We start from the raw sequence: 21,383 nt of genomic DNA on the forward strand, positions 1-21,383 counted from the left end.
AGGCATTGTATTTCTCTATCATTGTCATAGTAGCTGTTAATGTAGTCATTTCTCTAGATCTGCACTTAACACTCTATGACAAGCTCGTCATCCTGGGATGGTCCTGCCAGCTCTCAGGAGATGACAACTTTTTGGAAAGAAAAGGGTTAAAATCAGGCCCCGCCACCTCGCGCTCTGAGCCCCGCCCATTTCCCCGCCGCCCCTCTAAAGCCCCGCCCCCTTCTTCAAGGTCGGTCGCCTAAAACACTCTGGAGGCCGAGTGGGCATGCGCGGTCTCAAGCGCTACTGCACATGCTCCCTGCTGACTCTCTCCACCCCCCCTCCCTCCCTCCTGGCGCTGCACTCGGTGGCTCCTGGGCGGCTAGCGGGTCCCTGGCTCGGTGCCGCGGTGCTTGGCGGGACGCGGGCGGAGAAGAACCTCGGGGCTAGGGGGCGGGGCTTCAGAAGCCAAGATGGCAGCGGTGACTGCACTCTCCTTGCGGCGCCGCTTTCCAGCCACCACCCTCGGCGGGGCATGTCTGCAGGTGAGTTCGTCGTCCCGGGAGGGGGAGAAGTCGCTCGTGAAGGTCACGGCCATAGCCTCAGGTGAGAGGTCTCGGAGGAAACTGAGATGACGAAGGCCAGGCCTGCCTGGGGCCAGAGGCGCCACTTCCAGCCAGCCCTGCCCTGATGATGCTCCCTTTAGGTTTGCAAAGCAAAACAAAGCAGAACCCCGTAGGTCATCCTGGGTTTCCAAGCAGCAGCCTGTGCATTGCTCAGTTAAAAATTAAAAAAAAAAAACTGGATTCAGGGACTTTATTTGAAAGAAAAACAATGTCAGTGCCAGGCCTGGACATGCTCAAGGTCATAAGTCAAGTGGAAGCCACTGAGTTCGAAGGTAAGTAAGCATTGCAGTTCCGAAACCTGTTTTTTGGCACCGAACTACGGATTCTGCAGAAAAGACATGCCTGAGGGCAAAGTAACGGAAGCGAGGTGACTCCTGCAAGGCTTTAAAGATTTGGGGTGCAATTAGGGCAGCGCTCCAGGACGCGTTGAGGGAAGGGGATGGGGAAGGGAGTAAGGGAAGGGATCCTCCTCCCGCAGACTCTGGGCCCTTCCCCTAAGGGGATCCTGCAGGTCAGGGTCTGTTTCTTTTTTGTTTTTTATTTTGGGGGTCACACCCAACAGCGCTCGGGGTTACTCCTGGCTCTGTGCTCAGAAATCGCTCCTGGCAGGCTCGTGGGGGGACCATATGGGATGCTGGGATTTGAATCACCGTCCTTGTGCATGCAAGGCAAATGACCCAACTCCAGGCTATCTCTCCAGCCCCTTCAAAGGTCCCTCTTAAAGCTGCGTCGTTATTCCAGGATGCTGGTTCTGAAGGACTGGAGCATCGACCCCGCAGGCCTGGAGGACGCCGCTGTCCTTATTGCATTGCGTGCTGGACGGGGTTCCCAGGCTCCCCGATCTTTGCTCTAAGGAGATAGTTTAGAAGGGAAAGGGATGGGAGGGAGGGAGGTTGATACTATTGGTGGAATTGGCCCTTAATCATTGTATGTCTAAAGTCTCAACTATGAGTAACTTTGTAAATCACAATATTTTAAATATAAGCATTTTTTAAAGAAAGAAGAAGAGAAAGGGAAGTTGAGGGCACGGGGGATTATGGATTTTCGAAGTCCTTGCAAATCGTTTTCTTGTTTTTTTTTGTTTTGTTTTGTTTTGGTCAGGGCTCCTCTAACTGCTTCTGTAAAGCGGACATGTAGGGATTCTTGTCCTGTTGGAGATTTGAAGCGAAGGTCCCCCACCCCACCCCCCAAAACATAAGTGTTTTACCTGTTCATAATATTACTACCATTCGAATGGTGGCCGTGGTATGCGGTAACTTTGTACACTATATATCGTAAACTTATTACCTAAACCGTCATCTATAATGTGTTTAAAAAAAAAAAGAAAGAAAGAACTGTTACTTCTCAGATCTATACTCATTAGTTTGTACTTTATGAGAACTTCCTGACATAGATCTGAGTATATGATAAAGTGTAGAAAAATAGTTCCTACCTCCTTTTTGCAGTTATATGTAAGTTATTTCTCGTTTTAGTTAAGTGCTGTTTCCTCTCATTCTAACTTTTCAGTATATGAAGTTAAATAGATTGTTTTATAATCTTTTTGTAAGAGGAAATTGGGGAGGAAAAATGCCTATTAGAACTCCGAGGGTGATTAGGGTGCTAGCTTGCGAGTAGGGTGCTTACCTTGCACAAGACTGACTTAGGTTCAATATCCAGCATCCCATATGGTCTCCTGAGCACTGCTAGGGATGGCCCAGAAACCAAAAAAAAAAAAAAAAAAAAAGCCTAGGATGATGTCTTCTGGGTGTTAATTGCAATTAATTTCTTCCCAGTTCCTTTTGTAATTGCTGAACCAGCAAATGTGAGAGCGTTTTAAAGCTCTGGTCCCCAGGAGACTAGTTTCAAAGGTCAATGTTATGATTTCAGAAAAAGCCCTTACAGGGCTTCCTAAAGGAAGAGAAATAGAAGAGCCTGCCCAGCCCAGGGGTAGTGTGCAGTGTGTCATATCCACAGTAGCACCCCCCAAAATTCAGTAATAAGTGGCATCTTGATGAGGCTTCTAAGAATGAAGCAAACTGAATTGAGTCAACTTCTAAAGAAGATAAAATTTGAAGAAGGGGCCAGAGCAGTAGTACAGTGGATAGGGGACGTTTGCCTTGCACGGGGCCAACCCCGGGTTCAATCTCCAGCATCCCAGATGGTCCCCCGAATGCACCGAGTGATTCCTGAGCACAAAGCCAGGAGTAACTCTGAGCACTGCTAAGTGTGGACCCCTCCAAAAAAAAAAAATACACAAAATTTGAAGAAGTTACTGAGAGCTACTCTTCTATATTATGACTGCTCTTAAAATTGTGTTCAATGATCTAATAAGACTTAGATCTAATATTTTTCAGCTCAAGTCCCTTGGACACTGCAGCAAATATAAGTTTTTGCTTATATACAATTCATTTTTTGTAGCTATAGAAGCCGAAGAAGCCTGGAAATAAAGTTGGAAACTAAGGTTAATAAAGTTCTTTGCTAGTTAAAAAAAAAAAAATGAGTGTGTGATATTCCTGGGACTATAGGATATTGTAGAATTTTCTATGCTATAAAAACACATTTCTCGGCCCGGAGAGATAGCACAGCAGGGTTTGCCTTGCAAGCAGCCGATCCAGGACCAAAGGTGGTTGGTTCGAATTCCAGTGTCCCATATGGTCCCCTGTGCCTGCCAGGAGCTATTTCTGAGCAGACAGCCAGAAGTAACCCCTGAGCACTGCCGGGTGTGGCCCAAAAACCAAAAAAAATAAATAAATAAAAAATAAAAATAAAGGGGCCGGGCGGTGGCGCTCGAGGTAAGGTGCCTGCCTTACCTGCGCTAGCCTAGGAGACGGACCGCGGTTCGATCCCCCGGCGTCCCATATGGTCCCCCAAGCCAGGAGCGACTTCTGAGCGCATAGCCAGGAGTAACCCCTGAGCGTCACCGGGTGTGGCCCAAAAAACAAAAAAAATAAAAAATAAAAAAATAAAAACACATTTCTGTCTCTAAGTATTTAGCTAAGTATTAACTGTTGTCAGTGGTTTTCAAAATTTTTCAAAATAATGGAGGTTTTTTTGTTTTGTTTCGTTTTTTTTTGGTTTTTCGGGCCACACCTGTTTGATGCTCGGGTTATTCCTGGCTACGCGCTCAGAAATTGCCCCTGGCTTGGGGGGACCATATAGAACGCCGGGGATCTAACCGTGGTCCTTTCCTTGGCTAGCGCTTACAAGGTAGACACCTTACCTCTAGCGCCACCTCGCCGCCCCTTTTCAAAATAATGTTGACTGGCATCGTAGCTGCTTAGACCTGAGGCTGAAAACCTTGCATAACTATTTGCCAATCAGTATAGTACAAGTATTGATAACATTGCCAGCATTGAGACGATTTATGGGCTATGCTAGGAGATAAATTCTCTAATCTTACTGGCTAGATTTTAATACATCCTGCTAAGGAGGAAATACAAAGAAGTTGAGCAATTTGCCAATGTACACATAACTACCAAGTGACAGAGTGTGGAATTCAATCAGTACCACTCACACCTTTTTTGTTATTGCTTTGTTTTGGTTTAGGTTTTTGTTGTTTTGTTTTGTTTTTTTTTTTTTGGGCCACACAGGGTGATGCTCAGGGGTTACTTCTAGCTATGTGCTCAGAAATCACTGCTGGCCTGGGGGACTATATGGAACACGGGGGGATCGAATCAAGGCCCATCCTGGGTCCACCGTGTGCAAGGCAGATGCCCTACCGCTGTGCCGTAGCTCTGGTCCCAGTTTTTGTTTTGTTTTTGAGGAAGGGCTTCCCCAACAATGCTCAGATTCCATACAAAGTTAAGCTTGCCTTCAAATACTCAGTTTTATTTTGCTTTGTTTTTCATTTTTAAGCACCAGGGCCTATAGTACTTTAATGATAGCAGTTTTGCAACACATTCTGGCACCATACTAGCCACCAGAATGTTTACTTCCCTCCACCATTGTTTCATGTCAAAATCCCTTCTTCTCCCACATTTTTCCCCCTGTGGTCAGCTTCTTACTAAAGATCGGTTTTCAGTTGTTAAACATTTGCTATATTTCTACTTTGTTCATTTGATTTAACTTATGAGAAATTATTCTCATAAACCCAGCCTTATAGGAGGTCAAAATGCTTTCGAAGTATTTCATATCTGATATCTTAGTTCATTAATAATTCATATTACTCAGAGTTCATATTACTCAGAGTTCATAGTATACTCAGCCACTCAATGTTAGAGGCAAAAATAAAAAAAAATTTTTTTTGTTTGTTTGTTTTTTGGTTTTTGGGCCACACCCATTTGACGCTCAGGGGTTACTCCTGGCTATGCACTCAGAAATCGCCCCTGGCTTGGGGGGACCATATGGGACGCCGGGGATCGAACCACAGTCCATCCTACGCTAGCTCTTGCAAGGCAGACACCTTAACTCTAGCGCCACCTTCCCGGCCCCAAAAATAAAAAAATTTTTGAAGAACCACAGGAGAGGGCTCAAATAGGTTCAGCACTCCCTGGCACCACATGGTCCTCCATGTAATATTGGTTGTTGCCAAAAAAAAAAAAAAATACATGAACTCTCTTCTATTGTGGGTCTTAAGACAACTTTCTGGACAAACAAGGGAAAAAAAACTCAAGGGGCCGAAGCAATAGCACAGAGGTAGGGCGCTCGCCTTCCATGCAGCTGACCCAGGACTGTTTCATATGGTTCCCCAAGCTAGAACCGATTTCTGAGCGCATAGCGAGGAGTAACCCCTGAGCATCAAAGGGTGTGGCACAAAAAATTTGCCCACCTTCCTGCTGCCCTATATTATATACTCCTTTCCTCACTATGACAATGGGAGATTTTGCTGCTTTTCTATAGCTAATCCTTCATTCTTGCTCCGTGTCCCATCACTTACTCAAGAATAACTCCCAACAATCTTTCCTCTGTCCTGCATGTTATGCCAGTTTTCCAAGCTGTAACACACAAGCATGCTTTAAATTATGTTTTATTTTGAGGCCACACCTGTTTGTGCTCAGGGCTTGCTCCTGACTATACCCAGAAGTCACTCCTGGTGGGGCCAGGGAATCATATGGGGTGCTAAGGATTGGACCCCAAGATGGTCCCATCCAAAGCAAATGCTCTACCCACTGTTCTATCTCTCTGACCTCATGCATGCTGTAATTTTTCCTATCTTAAAAAATAATCAGGGGTGGCAGGGTGTAGCTGAAGTGATAGTACAGTAAGTAAGACACTTATCCTGCACATGGTTCAATCCCCAGCATTCCATATGGTCCCCCAAGCCCACCAGTAGTAATTCTTGAGTGCAGAACCAGAAGTAACCCTTGAACATCATCAGGTATGGCCCAAAGACAAAACAAAATTTAAAAAAATACTAAACTGATTCTGTAGTTTTTGCAAGCTCTTTTAGTTGTTATTGTTCTGTTTTGTTTTGGGCCCACACCCAGTGACGCTCAGAAGTTGCTCCTGGCTTGGGGGACCATATGGGATGCCGGGGAATCGAACCTCGGTTCGTCCTAGGCTAGCGCTGGCAAGGCAGACACCTTACCTCTAGCGCCACCGCGTCGGCCCCTATACAAACTCTTTGGATGGATTAACTTCTTCCTCCCCATGCCATAAGAGCCATAATAGAAGACCAGCAGAACTTGCTTGATACAATTTCTGAATTACTTCCTCTGCATAAATAGAAAAGAAGGTCAAGGGTTGTAGATGGGAAAGTTGGAGTGTATAAAATTGCCAAATATAGAGGGATGTTTTGTTAATAGTCCTATTAGTGATGAATGGATCCCTTGAGCTTTGCTAGGATTGATCCTGAGCACCAAACTAGCAGTGGTTTCTGAACAAATCTAGTTGTTACCCCAAACTCAAAGTAAAATTCTAAAGCATCCTCACAAAAAAAATGACTGTGTGACAACTATTTGCACACCCCAAGATTCATTTACATTGACACATAAAATGAATCACTGGCTTTGGGCACATAAACAGCCCAGCTTCATGACCAGTCTCAGAGGTACCACAGCTAAGCCAAACCCATATCTCTGACACCTTCTCTGGACTAGAACAGGCTTTGCTGATGGCAAAAGGCCCAACACTACCCACACCCACTTCCTCCAGCATTTAAAAAGAACCTAGCTGAGATGCCATACAGCTGACTCATCCCAACACCTGGATCGCTTAGCTGCATATGTGGCCACACAACATCTCCAAATTCACAAAAGCTCAGTCTGAGCACCGAAAATTAAATGGGAAAGCTCAGTGTTGATGTAAGGGCAGTTGGACTTAGACAAACCCCTTGGGTACCCCCATTGTAATGACATTTGGACCTGGACTTGCCCCTTGTCATGTCAGGGATAAAAAAAAAAAGTTGGACTGATAGAGGATAGTGACCAGAGCAACTCCCACCAGTCCATGGAGGGGCCAAAGATAAAGCTTCTCTCTATCTCTCTCTCTTGCTCTCTTTCCCCCTCCCTCTCTCCCCTCCTCCCTATACTCTGAGTGAAAACAATATCACAGAAGGCTCAACTAGCACCTAACAGTTCAGTAAATCCTCAGACAATGACTTTAATTATTATCATTTAGTATGTTGTATGTTGTAATGAATAAAGTAACTTATTTTGTGCCTGCTAGATAACTGGCAGCATTTGGTGGAAAAAGATCACACTGGTGGTGAGATTTGTGTTGAAATATTGGATACCTGAATTGACTATCATTAAATTTTGTAGATCACGGTGCTTAAAGTTTCAAAAAATTTAAAAAAACAAATCACAGGGGGCCAGAAAGATAGCACAGCAGTGGGACGTTTGCCTTGCATGCAACCGACCCAGGACGGATGGAGGTTTGGATCCTGACATCCATATGGTTTCCCATGCCTGCCAGGAGTGATTTCTGAGCATAAAGCCAAGAGTAAGCCCTGAGCGCAGAGCCAGATGTGACCCAAAAACACACACACACACACACACAAAATCACAGGGCCAGAGAAATAGTGCAGGTGATAAGGTGCTTGCCTACTTCCCCCAATGTCCAAACCCATTTTCCCAACTATCTCTGACAGTAAGGACTGCCTTCATAACCACTGTTCTTTCCCTCAAGAAACAAAAATAATCCAGAACAATAGAAGAGTGAAGGGCCAGAAAGGCCTGAAGGACCTGCTCACCACAAAAAGTGAGGGGAAGGGGGAGTGGCATTGGTGGTGGGAATGTTGCACTGGTGAAAGGGAGTTTTTTTTTTTTTTTATGCCTGAAACCCAACTACAAACATGTTTGTAATCATGGTGCTTAGATAAAGACTTAAAAAAGGAATAATAGGGGCCGGGTGGTGGCGCTAAAGGTAAGGTGCCTGCCTTACCTGCGCTAGCCTTGGACGGACCGCGGTTCGATCCCCCGGTGTCCCATATGGTCCCCCAAGCCAGGAGCAACTTCTGAGCACATAGCCAGGAGTAACCCCTGAGCGTTACTGGGTGTGGCCCAAAAACCAAAAAAAAAAAAAAAAAAGGAATAATAATTTTAAAAAATATAAAGTCGGGGCCGGGCGGTGGCGCTAGAGGTAAGGTGTCTGCTTTGCCTGCGCTAGCCTTGGATGGACCGCGGTTCGATCCCCTGGCGTCCCATATGGTCCCCCAAGCCAGGAGCGACTTCTGGGCGCATAGCCAGGAGTAACCCCTGAGCGTCACCGGGTGTGGCCCAAAAACCAAAAAAAAAAAAAAAAAAAATTAGGGGCCGGCGAGGTGGCACTAGAGGTAAGGTGTCTGCCTTGCAAGCGCTAGCCAAGGACCCGGTTTGATTCCCCTGCGCCCCATATGGTCCCCCCAAGCCCGGGGCAATTTCTGAGCACTTAGCCAGGAGTAACCCCTGAGCATCAAACGGGTGTGGTCCGAAAAACCAAAAAAAAAAAAAAATATATATATATATATATAAAGTAACTGTTGCCTATATCATGGCCTTTGTTGATTGGCTTCTTGTCTTAGGATAACGTTTAAACTTTTGTCTTTCATGTTCTTCTGAAGGGATCCCCCAACTCCTCCACTTTTCCTAAAGCTGTCCTGCCTCCTACTAGACTACACGGGCCCTTTGTGGCCACCCCACCCAGGCCCCACGACACACACATTCCTCATTTTTCATCACCCCTTTCTCCATCAAGTTCTGCCATGAATGTCACGCAGTGGGACCATCCCTGGTTTCTTACAACTCATGTGTCTGCTGTGTTCTTTGAGAGTGATCTCACTTTCTCACCTTTTGGTTCTCATCATGTTATCGTGAATTTTTAATTCCTTTGTTTCTCCCAACAAAATAGATAGTACAGAGGTAAAAGCTTTGTGTGTGTGACAAAGTGCGATTTCAGGGGCCGGAGCAGTGGTGCAAGCAGTAGGGCATTTGCCTTGCATGCCCTAACCTAGGACAGACGGCAGTTCGACCTCCCGGCATCCCATATGGTTCCCCAAGCCAGGAGCGATTTCTGAGCGCATAGCCAGGAGTAACCCCTGAGCATCACCGGATGTGGCCCAAAAACAAACAAACCAAAAAAGTGTGATTTCAGGTTCTGGCACCACATGGCAATAATGAGTTCTTTCCCATAAAGACTGTCAGTAATAAGTGAATTTGAATCGTTACTATAGTTTTCATTGCCGAATTTATAGGATTTACCTTAAATGTTCGGTAAGTTTTTCTCCTGATTTTTTTTTTTTTTTAATTTAAGGCCTGCAGAGGAACCCAGACAGCTGCAGCTGCAGCTCCTCGAATCAAGAAATTTGCTATTTACAGATGGGACCCCGACAAGGCTGGAGATAAACCCCATATGCAAACTTATGAAGTTGACTTGAATAAGTGAGTATCCCTGAAAGCAGAAGTTTGATGATGATGTCAGTGAGAGATTTTGGGGGGGGGGGGTTGTGGGGTACACTGTCAGTGCTCAGGGACCATATGGGATGCCAGCATTTGAGACCAAAGCAAGCTTCTCTACCCATTGTGCTATTGCTTTTTTGCCCCAAGGGGGTGAGTTTTTAGGGGGGTTTTGGGGGTATTGTTTGTTTTGTTTTTTGTTTTGGAGCCATACCTGGCAGCACTCTGGTTACTCCTGGCTTTGCACTCAGAAATCACTCCTGGCAGGCTTTGAGGATCATATGGGATGCCGGGGATCGAACCCAGGTCTGTTCTGAGTCAGCTGTGTGCAAGGCAAACGCCCTACTGCTGTGTTCTGGCCCCATTATTTTGGTTTTTTTGAGCCACTCCAACCCTGCTCAGGGCTTACTAGTTCTACACCCAGAAATCACTCCTGGTGGTTTCAGGAGACCATATGAGATGCCAGAGATTGAACCAGGGTCAGCCGCATACAAGACAAATGCACCACCCGCTGTATTGTCAATCCAGTCTAAAAGGGTGATTTCATGATTTGATTCAAGAACATGCTTTTCCCATTCTTGAAAGGTGGCTCTGGAATTTATCATCTTTTTTGCTTGTTTGTTTAGTTGGTTGGATCATACTTGGCAGTATGATCAGTGCTCAGGGGACCACAGTCTGTACTTGTGATCAAACCAGAGCTGGCCACATGAAAATAAAGTGCCATAAATCCTATATTTTCTCTCTGGTATCTGTCATCTGTTTTTAAAACAAAATGAGGTAGATACCGGATTCAAAAAGATAATACCAGGCTCAAAGCGGTGGTGCAAGCAGTAAGGCATCTGCCTTGCCCATGCTAGCCTAGCGTCCCATATGGTCCCCCAAGCCAGGAGTGATTTCTGAGTGCATAGCCAGGAAGTAACCCCTGAGTGTCACCAGGTGTGGCCCAAAAACCAAAAAAAAAGATAATACCAAGAATAACCTATGAGTAAGAAAGCACTTTATCTGCTATACTATCTCTCCAGTCCCAACTTTATTTATTTTAATCTGAATATGTATTGTTAATATGCATTTTCTTAGAATGTTTTTAATAGGAGATAGTGAAGTAGCTTAAACATTTAAAATGGTCTTTATGTTACTTTTCTATTTCTGTTCATTTTTGTTTTCGTTTTTGAAACCTAGGTCCTCAAACGTGCAAGATAAGTGTTCTGCCACTGAGCCATATCCTGGCCCTTGTTTTATTTACCCTTCTTTTATTCTTACTTTTTTTTGGGGGGGGGAGCCACACCCAGCAGCGCTCAGGAGGTATTCCTGGCTCTACGCTCAGATTGACACTGCGAGAATTGTGTTTTGGGGCCATACCTAGCTGTGCTTAAGGTTTACTCCTGACTCTGCTCAGGGATCATTGCTGGTAGTCCTAAGGAAACAATATAGATTGTTGTTGATCGAACAAGGTAAATACTCTCCCATACTGTGACTCCAGCCCTGGAATTCTGTATTTAGAGAAAAGATGCTACAAGATGGAAATAAGACTGCTTTTTCTGCCATACCTGGTACAGCCAGCCGACCATGACCTGACAGCCAGACTTCCTGCCTCCCTGCTTGCTTAACTGTGCTTAGCTGCTGCCCCCAGCTGCTCCTACTGTTCTTGCTCTTCCTGTTGCTCCTGTTCTCTCTCTCCCTCCCGCCCGCCTACCCTCTTCATGCACCAAAATGTCAAATGGACAGTCAATGAGGAGCAGTCAGGGAGGTGATGGTCTTCTGCAGGTCAAGAGACCATTCCTGGGGCCAGAGTGGTGGTTCAAGCGGTAGGGCATTTGCCTTGTATTCTCTGACCTAGGATGGACCGCAGTTCGATCCCCGGGAATCCCATATTACCCCCCCCCCCAAGCCAGGAGCTATTCTGAGCACATAGCCAGGAATAACCCCTGAGCGTCACCGGGTGTGCCCTCCCCCCCCCCCCCCCCAAAAAAAAGACCATTCCTCTCTCTAGCCAGGGTAGTTGCCAATGGCATGTCACTTTTTTCTTGCACTCCACAGAGGCCAAGAGAGGAAGTGTAGGAGGAAAAGAATATGTTTGCATAGGAACACATAAATAGCAACATATTAAACTACTAGAATATTAAACTGCTACTAAAATCTTCACAAAAAAGTTACACCTGATCTTTCAGGTTTTGGGATACCGAGTCATCTGACTACTTCCTACTGACAAGGGACAAGTAGTGGGGTTATCAGAGTTTCCATTTTCTGTTAGCTATGTTTAGGACAAAATTGGGGAAAGAAGAAGAGTCTGGAGCAGGAGACACAAAGTATCAAGACACCACATAGCCCTGGGGCGCAGGAGCAACGGGAACAGCAGCAACAGCAGCTAAGTGGACAGTTCAGCAAGCAGTGAGGCATACTCGCTCTGGATTTGATTAGCTGCATAGCTAAGCAGCACAGCCAGCAGACTCTCTCTATGTTTCCAACAGATAGCCTCTAAGGTGCTCACTCTAAAAACCCCAATTCCAGTTGCCTTCCATTGGCAGTTGCAGGGGGCTGTTTCATAAGTGACATTGTCACTCCTTAAAGATACAGTAACATACTTATTGCTAGAATCCTACACTTGATTCAACTTTTTGTTTTGTTTTTTGGGGGCCACACATGGCGGCGTTCAGGGGTTACTCCTGGTTATCTGCTCAGAAATAGCTCCTGGCAGGCACGGGGACCATATGGGACGCTGGGATTCGACTAACCACCTTAGGTCCTGTTTCTGTTTCTCCTGACCTCTGCACCAGCCTCCCTTATCCTCATTTTGGGTCCGTTCCATTTTGCAGGGTAGAAGAGAATCATACCAGGTGGTGTTCAGAGTTTTTAATTATTTTGTTTCAACACTGTGGTTACAAGGTAGTTCACAATACAGTTGGTTTTTTATTGTGTGTTTTTTTTTGGGGGGGGGGAGGGGGACTACGCCCGTTGGCGCCCGGGTTACTCCTGGCTCTGTGCTTGGAAATCACTCCTGGCAGGGTGGGGGGACCATATGGGTTGCCGGGAATCAAACCAGGCTCCTTCCTGGCTCAGCTGTGTGCAAGGCAAACACTCAACTGTTGTGTTATCACTCCAACCCCTTTTTGTTTTGTTTAATTTTAATAATTTTTATTGTGACCAAAGTGAATTACGAATCTTTCACAGTAATATATAAGGTACATAGTGACAATCAGGGCCATTCCCACCACCAGTGTTGTCCTTTTTGTTTTGTTTTAACAAAGTGATAATATTAAATTGAATGACATGGTGGGATCCTGTCAGAGTTACAGAATGCTTGATGTGGAGAAAACACCCAAGCATTGATGATGTGAAGTGTTCAAATGAAGTAGTGAGTGGCCAGTGCCATAATACATCGGGTAAGGTGCTTGCCTTGCATGCAGCCAACCTGGGTTTGATCTCTGGCAATCATGTGGTCCCCTGAGCCCACCGGAAGTTATTCCTGAGTACAGAGCTAAGATTGACCCCTGTACCTCTGGGTATGTATGGTAAAAAAAAAAAAAATGTATTGAGAGAGAACAGTAGTAATAGAGTAGAGAAAACCAGAGATTTGCCCTGATAAGATGATAATCTTGGGCCAGGAAACTGGTTCAAAGGACTGGAGCACATGCTTTGCACATGGAAGGAAGCACTGGGTTCAGTTCTCAGCACATGGCCCCCTGAGTATTACCAGATGTGACTCCTCCCCAATCCCAAGAAAAGATAACAGTTTCAGAGGCACTTATACTTTAAATTTTTTCCCATGTTTGGGGCCAGAGTGATATACTACAGCCGGTAGGGTATTTGCCTTGCACGTAGCCAGCCCGTGTTTGATCCCCAGTATCCCAAATGGTCCCCCAAGCACAGTTAGAGTAATTTCTGAGTGTAGAGCTATGGCCCAAAAATCAAAGAAACAAAAAAATCCTTCACTTTGGGCCAGAGAAATAGTACAGTGGATGGGATGCTTGCCTTGCATTTGGCCGACCCAAATTTGATACCTGGCATCCCACATGGCTCCCTGAGTACTGCCAGCAGTGATTCCTGAGTGCAGAGCCAGGAAGAACCCCTGTGCTGGGTTCCATACTGCTGGGTATGGCCCAAAAACTGAATTTAAAAAAACAAAAGTCCTCCTACACCTAGAAAATTGTTAAGAGGATTGTGAGCAAAGAAATCCATTTGTTGAGCACTTATCTGTGTGCCAGGTACTGTGAAAATAACATGCTTTATTTAACTTCACTAAATTCTGTGATAGAAACTTAGGGGTGGGCCAGAGCTATAGCATGGCGGTAAGGCGTTTGCCTTGCATGCAGAAGGACGGTGGTTCGAATCCCGGCATCCCATGTGGTCCCCGAGCCTGCCAGGAGCAATTTCTGAGCATGGAGCCAGGAGTAACCCCTGAGCGCTGCCAGGTGTGACCCCCCCCAAAAAAAAAAGAAAGAAATGTTAACCTTATCTTATAGATAATTAAACTTAACTGTTTTCAGGAAATTGATCTCAGTAAATTAATTTGTAGCAGACACTGCTTTAAATTTTGTTTTCTCACGTTCTAACTCCTTGGCAGCAGTTTTATGTTGTGTTGCTGGGAAGCTAAAGCAGAGATTTAATGATGCACATATAACCTTGAAAGGATCATGCCCTGATTCAAATCACACCATCAGGCACCAGGTGTAAGTGCTGCTGCTCTTCTCACTATTTTACAGTGGCCTTGTGTATGTAGCACTCACAGTGCCTTGGACTAAGGGACTCTGATTTATTTTATTTTATTCTCTGTATTATGTTTGGGTTTGTTTGGGGCAGGAGTACACCTGACTGTCGTCAAAGCTTTCCCCTGGCTCTGTTCAGGATCAAACTCAGGTCAGTCACTTGCAAAGCAAATGCCCTACCCTACTGTACTCTCTCTCCAGTTCCTGTACATTATTTTCTATCATAATAATACATTATTAACTAAATGTTCAAAGATACTTAATACCTGGATCCTAAAATAGTTTGAAATAAATTGTTCAGAGAGAACATTAGAAATTAAAAGATTAGGGGCCGGGCGGTGGCGCTGGAGGTACGGTGCCTGCCTTACCTGCGCTAGCCTAGGAGACGGACCGCGGTTCGATTCCCCGGCGTCCCATATGGTCCCCCAAGCCAGGAGCGACTTCTGAGCGCATAGCCAGGAGTAACCCCTGAGCGTCACCGGGTGTGGCCCAAAAACCAAAAAAAAAAAAAAAAAAAAAGAAATTAAAAGATTAGGGCCCGGAGAAATAGCACAGTGGCGTTTGCCTTGCAAGCAGCCGATCCAGGACCAAAGGTGGTTGGTTCGAATCCCAGTGTCCCATATGGTCCCCCGTGCCTGCCAGGAGCTATTTCTGAGCAGGCAGCCAGGAGTAACCCCTGAGCGCTGCCGGGTGTGGCCCAAAAACAAAAAAAAAAAAAAAGAAAGAAAGAAATTAGAAGATTAGGTGAGAGGTTGGCAAGGGTGGTAAGGCACTTGCTTTGTTTCCATGTGGCCAGTACTAGTTTGTATCCCTGGCCTTGGTCTATGGTCCCCCCAAGCCTTGCCAAGAGTCACGCCTGAACAAAGAGCACCTGAACACCACTGGGTGTGGCTCCAAAGCCAACTAATAATAATAAAGTCCAATTAGGTAGGCATGAAGAATTAGATCAGTAGGCTGTGCAGCATGTGCTTTGTAAGTGGAATGACTATATTTGATTCCAGCACCACATGTTCTCCCAAGCACAGAGAAGAGTAGCCCCAGATACCTCTCTGCTGGGTCTGGCCTCCCCCTAAAAAAAAAAAAAAAGAAAGAAAGCTGCTAGAATATAGAAATAGTTTCATACCTTCAGACTTCCTTGCCTTAGCTTTTCCATCACCTAGAAATCTATATGCAATTATATCTATCTGTAATTATTAGGGGTGGAGGGCTCAGTAATAGAGTATACGCTTAGCATTCTGAGTTTGAACCTTAGCACCACAAAAATAAATTTAAAACTCTAAAATATGAAGAGCCTGGGGCCGGGCGGTGGCGCTGGAGGTAAGGTGCCTGCCTTGCCTGCGCTAGCCTAGGACGGACCGAGGTTTGATCCCCTGGCGTCCCATATGGTCCCCCAAGAAGCCAGGAGCAACTTCTGAGCGCATAGCCAGGAGTAACCCCTGAGCCTCACAGGGTGTGGCCCAAAAAAAAAATATGAAGAGCCTATGCAAAAGCAAAATCAGAGAAAATTTTGAAAATGACTTGATAGCCAAATGGATAAGAAGAGTCTTCACGGGCCCGGAGAGATAGCACAGCGGCGTTTGCCTTGCAAGCAGCCAATCCAGGACCAAAGGTGGTTGGTTCGAATCCCGGTGTCCCATATGGTCCCCCGTGCCTGCCAGGAACTATTTCTGAGCAGACAGCCAGGAGTAAAACCCTGAGCACCGCCGGGTGTGGCCCAAAAACCAAAAAAAAAAAAAAGAGTCTTCACTATTGTAGAACTCTTGGATCAATTGTATGGCTTTCCCATAGTGTCATTGGAGGATTTTGATTTGTTCTTGTTTTCTTGTCAGATGTGGCCCTATGGTGTTGGATGCTTTAATCAAAATTAAGAACGAAATTGATTCTACCTTGACCTTCCGAAGATCATGCAGAGAAGGTATTTCCTTCCCTCTTGAGTCAAACATTTCTTTTTCCCAAAGGAGCCCCTGGGTCACCATCACTGGGAGACAGAAGAGGAGCAGCCCTCTGCCCCATCGCCTTGTCCAGCAGAGCACTTCCCATTCTTCAGTTACCACTAAACCATGATTTAGATTCTGGTTTCTGAGTTTGCTTCCCTCCAGAAAATTTCTGTCATGTGGTTTCTTGTAAACCACTACAACTTTCAAGCTCCAAATTCACATATGCGTCCAGCCACATTTTGCACTGCTAAGCTTGTTTATTAAAGGGGACAGAAGTCGAGTTTGTAACTATGGTTGGTGTGTACTTAGACCTAATACATGTCCAGCCTGGAGGTACACACAGGCCTCCCAACTCTCTGCATTGTGTGCTCAGCACATTTGGTGTCACTAGGAATGATCTAGACTGAACAGTCTTTCCTGGGACCGGAACAATAACACAGCGGTAGGGCATTTGCCTTGCACACAGCCATCCTGGGACAGACTCGAGTTCAATTCTTGGCATCCCATATGGTCCCTGCCAGGAGTAATTTCTGAGCACAGAGCTAAGAGTAACCTCTGGGGGGCCAGGCGGTGGCGCTGGAGGTAAGGTGCCTGCCTTGCCTGCGCTAGCCTAGGACGGACCGCGGTTCGATCCCCCTGCGTCCCATATGGTCCCCCAAGAAGCCAGGAGCAACTTCTGAGCACGTAGCCAGGAGTAACCCCTGAGCGTCACAGGGTGTGGCCCAAAAACCAAAAAAAAAAAAAGAGTAACCTCTGAGTGCCTCTGGGTGTAACCCAAAAATAAAAAAAAGAAACCATCTTTCCCTTGAGGATGGAGAGGAATACAGCAGGTAAGGCCTCACAAGTGGGCAAACCGTATTCAATTCCTAGCACCCTATCTAGTCCCAGTGAATCAAACCGATGTTAACTATGTGTAAGGCAAACATCCTAACTCATAAACTGTTACTCCAGCCCATGTGCATTAAGGTAGTCAATACTTGAAATTCAATGCATGCAGGTAACCCTATTTGAGTTCCTGACACTAAATGATTCTCTAGCATCATTGTCACTGTGGCCCAGGTAATTCTCTGTGCCTCATCCTCATGTCCTCACATTGAACTACTGGAGAGTCGCTGAGAATGGTCCCTGAGCACTGATCCTAAGTCCTAATTCAAAGACATCTGTTTGGACTAGGCTACTCTTAGAGAATTAGATGTAATGTTGCAAAAATAGATATAATAGTTTGACGAAATCCTAAATGCTTTAATCCCATTCCATCCTAAATCTTGATAACTTGGGAAAAATAAAAACTTTTCAGTTACATTTTCACATAAAATTCTTTCAGAGCGGGCCTGGAGAGATAGCACAGCGGTGTTTGCCTTGCAAGCAGCCAATCTGAGACCAAAGGTGGTTGGTTCAAATCCCGGTGTCCCATATGGTCCCCCGTGCCTGCCAGGAGCTATTTCTGAGCAGACAGCCAGGAGTAAGCCCTGAGCACCGCCGGGTGTGGCCCAAAATACCAAAAAAAAAAAAAAATTCTTTCAGAGCCAAGCATGTGATCATTAAACTGAAAAATGAGGTACTTATTTTCCTTGTTACTTGTTAAGACAATTTCAGGCTGTTGGGGAGCTTTTAAAGATACGATTCATTAGAATTGGGAAGTGGGGGGCGGAGAGATAGCACAGTAGTAGGGCGTTTGCCTTGCAAGCAGCTGACCTAGGACCAACGGTGGTTCGAATCCTGGCATTTCATATGATCCCCCATGCCTGCCGGGGGCACAGAGCCAGGGGTAACCCCTGAGCGCCACTGGGTGTGGCCCAAAAACCAAGAAAAAAAAAATTGGGAAGGGAGACACACTTGATAGTACTCAAGAGATCATGTCATGGGGCCGGGTAGGTGGCGCTGGAGGTAAGGTGTCTGCCTTGCAAGCGCTAGCCAAGGAACGGACCGCGGTTCGATCCCCCGGCGTCCCATATGGTCCCCCCAAGCCAGGGGCGATTTCTGAGCACATAGCCAGGAGTAACCCCTGAGCGTCAAACGGGTGTGGCCCAAAAACCAAAAAAAAAAAAAAAAAAAAAAAAAGAGATCATGTCATGCTGGGCAGCAAAGCTAGGCCTCCTAAATGCAAAACATGTACTCAGGCCCTTTGAGATAAATAGAGGCCTTTGAAATAGTTTCCATTTGTATCTCTGTTCTCACTGCCTTTCTTCTGTTTTTTTTCCCTCCCCTTGTAGGGAGGGTCTTTTTGGGGGGTGGATCTCAATAAGGATCTCAGCAGGAATACTGAGAAGGGGAGCTGCCATCTAAGCTTGTGGTTCCACACGGTGGAGTGACTGGCTTGTGGATGAACAGCTTGTGGTGTGAGTTTTCTTGCCTGCTATAACTTTCATATCTATGGGTTACTTATTGTGGGAAACTTCAACCAGGCCAGCATCTCCTATCCTCCCCGATAGGAGGTACGGGATTCCCCTTTACTCATTGGATCTGTGGAACATTCAACCTATCCAGCAACACCTAGCCTTATACACTTTCTCTTATACACACATATTGTGGAGCTCCTGGATTGTGGAGATAAGAGAATAAGCTCTCTGGATAATGTGTAACTGAGCCTAAACTTGAGATGACAAAGGTAATGTTGACTTCCTCTGACTTCCTGCATGTGGTCAGAGTTTGCACCAAATAGCAACCTGGAGCTGGGCTGAATGTAAGCAGTGTCAGGCTCCTTCTGGCCTCCTCTGCTCTCTGCAATGTGGGTCCTAATGTCATTTCCAGCCTCAAAATTGTTTCATGGTCACAAATAGTATTTTTGTAGTACCAGGAATTAAACTCAGAGCCTTATACATGTTAAGGCACACAGTTTACTCCGGAGTCAAATCCACAGTCCCAGTAAGCAGTTCTTAGAACTGCAGTTTTTAGGGCCAAAGTGATAGCACAGCAGTAGGGCATTTGCCTTGCATGAAGCCAACCGGTGCAGACCCAGGTTCGATCCTTGGCACACCATATCGTCCCCTGAGCCTGCCAGGAGTGATTTCTGAAAGCAGAGCCAGGAGTAATTCCTGAGTGCCGCTGTGTGTGGCCCAAAAACAAAACAAAAAAATAACTACAGGGCCGGAGCAATAGCACAGTGGTACGGAGCTGCCTTGCATGCGGCTGACCCAGGACAGACCTCGGTTCAATTCCTGGCATCCCATATGATCCCCCAAGCCAGGAGCGATTTCTGAGCGCATAACCAGGAGTAACCCCCTGAGCATCACCAGGTGTGGCTCAAAAAAAACAAAAAAATAACTACAGTTTTTAGTGGTCAAAATACAGTACAGGTCCTAAAGTGCTTTCTTTTTATCTGGTTGACTCAGTTTGCAGCAGACACAAACGTATAAGTGTGAGTAGCCCCTGAGCACCACCAGATATGGCCACAAACATCGCCCACCCCCGCAAAAAATAAATAAGACTCCAACTTTTAAGTCACTATTCTAGGGAGGAAGGAGGAATTGGATAAAGACAGCAGGATTCCTACCAAAGGTCTTAAATCAGGGGTCTCAAACTCAATTTACCTGGGGGCCCCAGGAGGCAAAGTCGGGGTGATCCTTGAGTGCAAAGTCAGTAGTAAGCTTTGAACATTGGGGGGTGTGACCCAAACAACTAAAACGAAACAAAACAAAAAAGATTCCTCTAGGGCAGGGCCACAAGATGTTGTACGGAGTTTGAGACCCCTGATCTATATCAATGGTGCTTTTGATGGTGGAAGAACTGATTCAGGAAAGAGAATTTGAAATAAACTGCTCTTATTTTGGATCTGGAAAATGAATGTTCAGTGTATGATCTCTCTCAGGTATCTGTGGCTCTTGTGCAATGAACATCAATGGAGGTAACACACTTGCTTGCACCCGAAGGATTGACACCAACCTCAACAAAGTCTCCAAAATCTACCCTCTTCCACATATGTATGTGATTAAGGATCTTGTTCCTGTAAGTTTCTCTCCCTGTTTTTTTTTTTTTTTTTTGGTTTTTGGGCCACACCCTGTGACGCTCAGGGGTTACTCCTGGCTATGCGCTCAGAAGTTGCTCCTGGCTTCTTGGGGGACCATATGGGACGCCGGGGGATCGAACCTCGGTCCATCCTAGGCTAGCACAGGCAAGGCAGGCACCTTACCTCCAGCGCCACCGCCCGGCCCCTATGCCTGTTTTTTTTTTTTTTATTAAAATTTTTTTCCTAGTAAGCATGGAGAGGTGGTATTATATATTGTATTACTGGTTCTTGGGGAAGACTTACTTCTGTGTTTAATTAAAGAATTTAAATAGTGGATCACATACAGAGCTAGAAGATCATTTGCCAGCTCATGTGGTGAGGACTGTTGAGAACGAGAGGGCACATTTTATATCTGAAACCATTCCAGAAATTAAAAGTGTGTCCATAACTAAAAGAATTCCTGTAGAAAACACCAGTTGGGAAATCACCAGTTACGATCTCTAACTTTTATTTCTCTGCATTGACCATGGAGGAAAGGGGAAAAAGGGCAAGGGGACTTGGAACATTTCCCACATGGGTGAAGGAAAGATTTCCTAACCACTCTAGCATTGTTTCTCCTTTCGCAATCTTCTGAGTGTTTATGCCAAAGGAAAAGTCACATCTTGTCTGTCAAAGAGTGGGATGGGGCTGGGATGATAGCACAGCGAGTAGGGTACTTACTTTGCACACGGCCTACCTGGGTTCCATCCCTGGCACCACATATTGTCCCCCAACCCACCAGTAATAAGTCCTGAGCACTGCCAGCTGTGGTCCAAAAACAAAAATAAGGTGGGGGTGGGGGAAAAGTAGGCCTAGTCTAAGGAATGAGGTAACTGAGACAGCTGATGAGATGATGATGAAATGTGACCCTTTTTCTCTTCCCCTCAGGATTTGAGCAACTTCTATGCTCAGTACAAGTCCATTGAGCCATATTTGAAGAAGAAGGATGAATCCCAGGAAGGCAAACAGCAGTACCTGCAATCCATAGAAGATCGGGAGAAACTGGTCAGTAAATCCTATTGAATGCCTTGATCTGAAGAATTTCTTTGCAAAGAAATTTGCCAGAAAGACTGGCTTGGGAAGGAGAGTCACAGTTCTGGGAGGAACACGAGATAATGTGGACTCTTCAATGTGTTCTGAAAAGGAATCCCCTCAGACCTAGAGATGTCACCCATGACGAACCCTGCTGAGCAGATCAGGGTCCTGCAGTGCCCTGCCCCAGTTTAGCAGAACTGACTGCTACCGTGTTACCATGTTAGTCCCTTTTCCACCAAAAAAAACCCAGCAGTCGGGCCTGGAGATAGCACAGCGGTGTTTGCCTTGCAAGCAGCCGATCCAGGACCAAAGGTGGTTGGTTCGAA

General features: G+C 45.7%; 1 protein-coding gene across 1 annotated transcript in view; it reads left to right on the forward strand.

Annotated features, from left to right (window-relative positions):
• Positions 1 to 329: 329 nt before the first annotated feature.
• Positions 330 to 21,383, forward strand: part of SDHB (succinate dehydrogenase complex iron sulfur subunit B) — a 29,529-nt gene continuing 8,475 nt past the window's right edge. Inside the window, exons 1-5 of the mRNA XM_049772099.1 lie at positions 330 to 524; positions 9,255 to 9,382; positions 15,930 to 16,015; positions 19,846 to 19,982; positions 20,911 to 21,027. Coding sequence (XP_049628056.1) covers positions 453 to 524; positions 9,255 to 9,382; positions 15,930 to 16,015; positions 19,846 to 19,982; positions 20,911 to 21,027 — 540 coding nt within the window. The 5' untranslated portion in view covers positions 330 to 452. The remainder of the gene's footprint in view (positions 525 to 9,254; positions 9,383 to 15,929; positions 16,016 to 19,845; positions 19,983 to 20,910; positions 21,028 to 21,383) is intronic.

Source organism: Suncus etruscus, chromosome 4, assembly GCF_024139225.1.
Source record: "Suncus etruscus isolate mSunEtr1 chromosome 4, mSunEtr1.pri.cur, whole genome shotgun sequence".
Lineage (NCBI taxonomy): Eukaryota > Metazoa > Chordata > Mammalia > Eulipotyphla > Soricidae > Suncus > Suncus etruscus.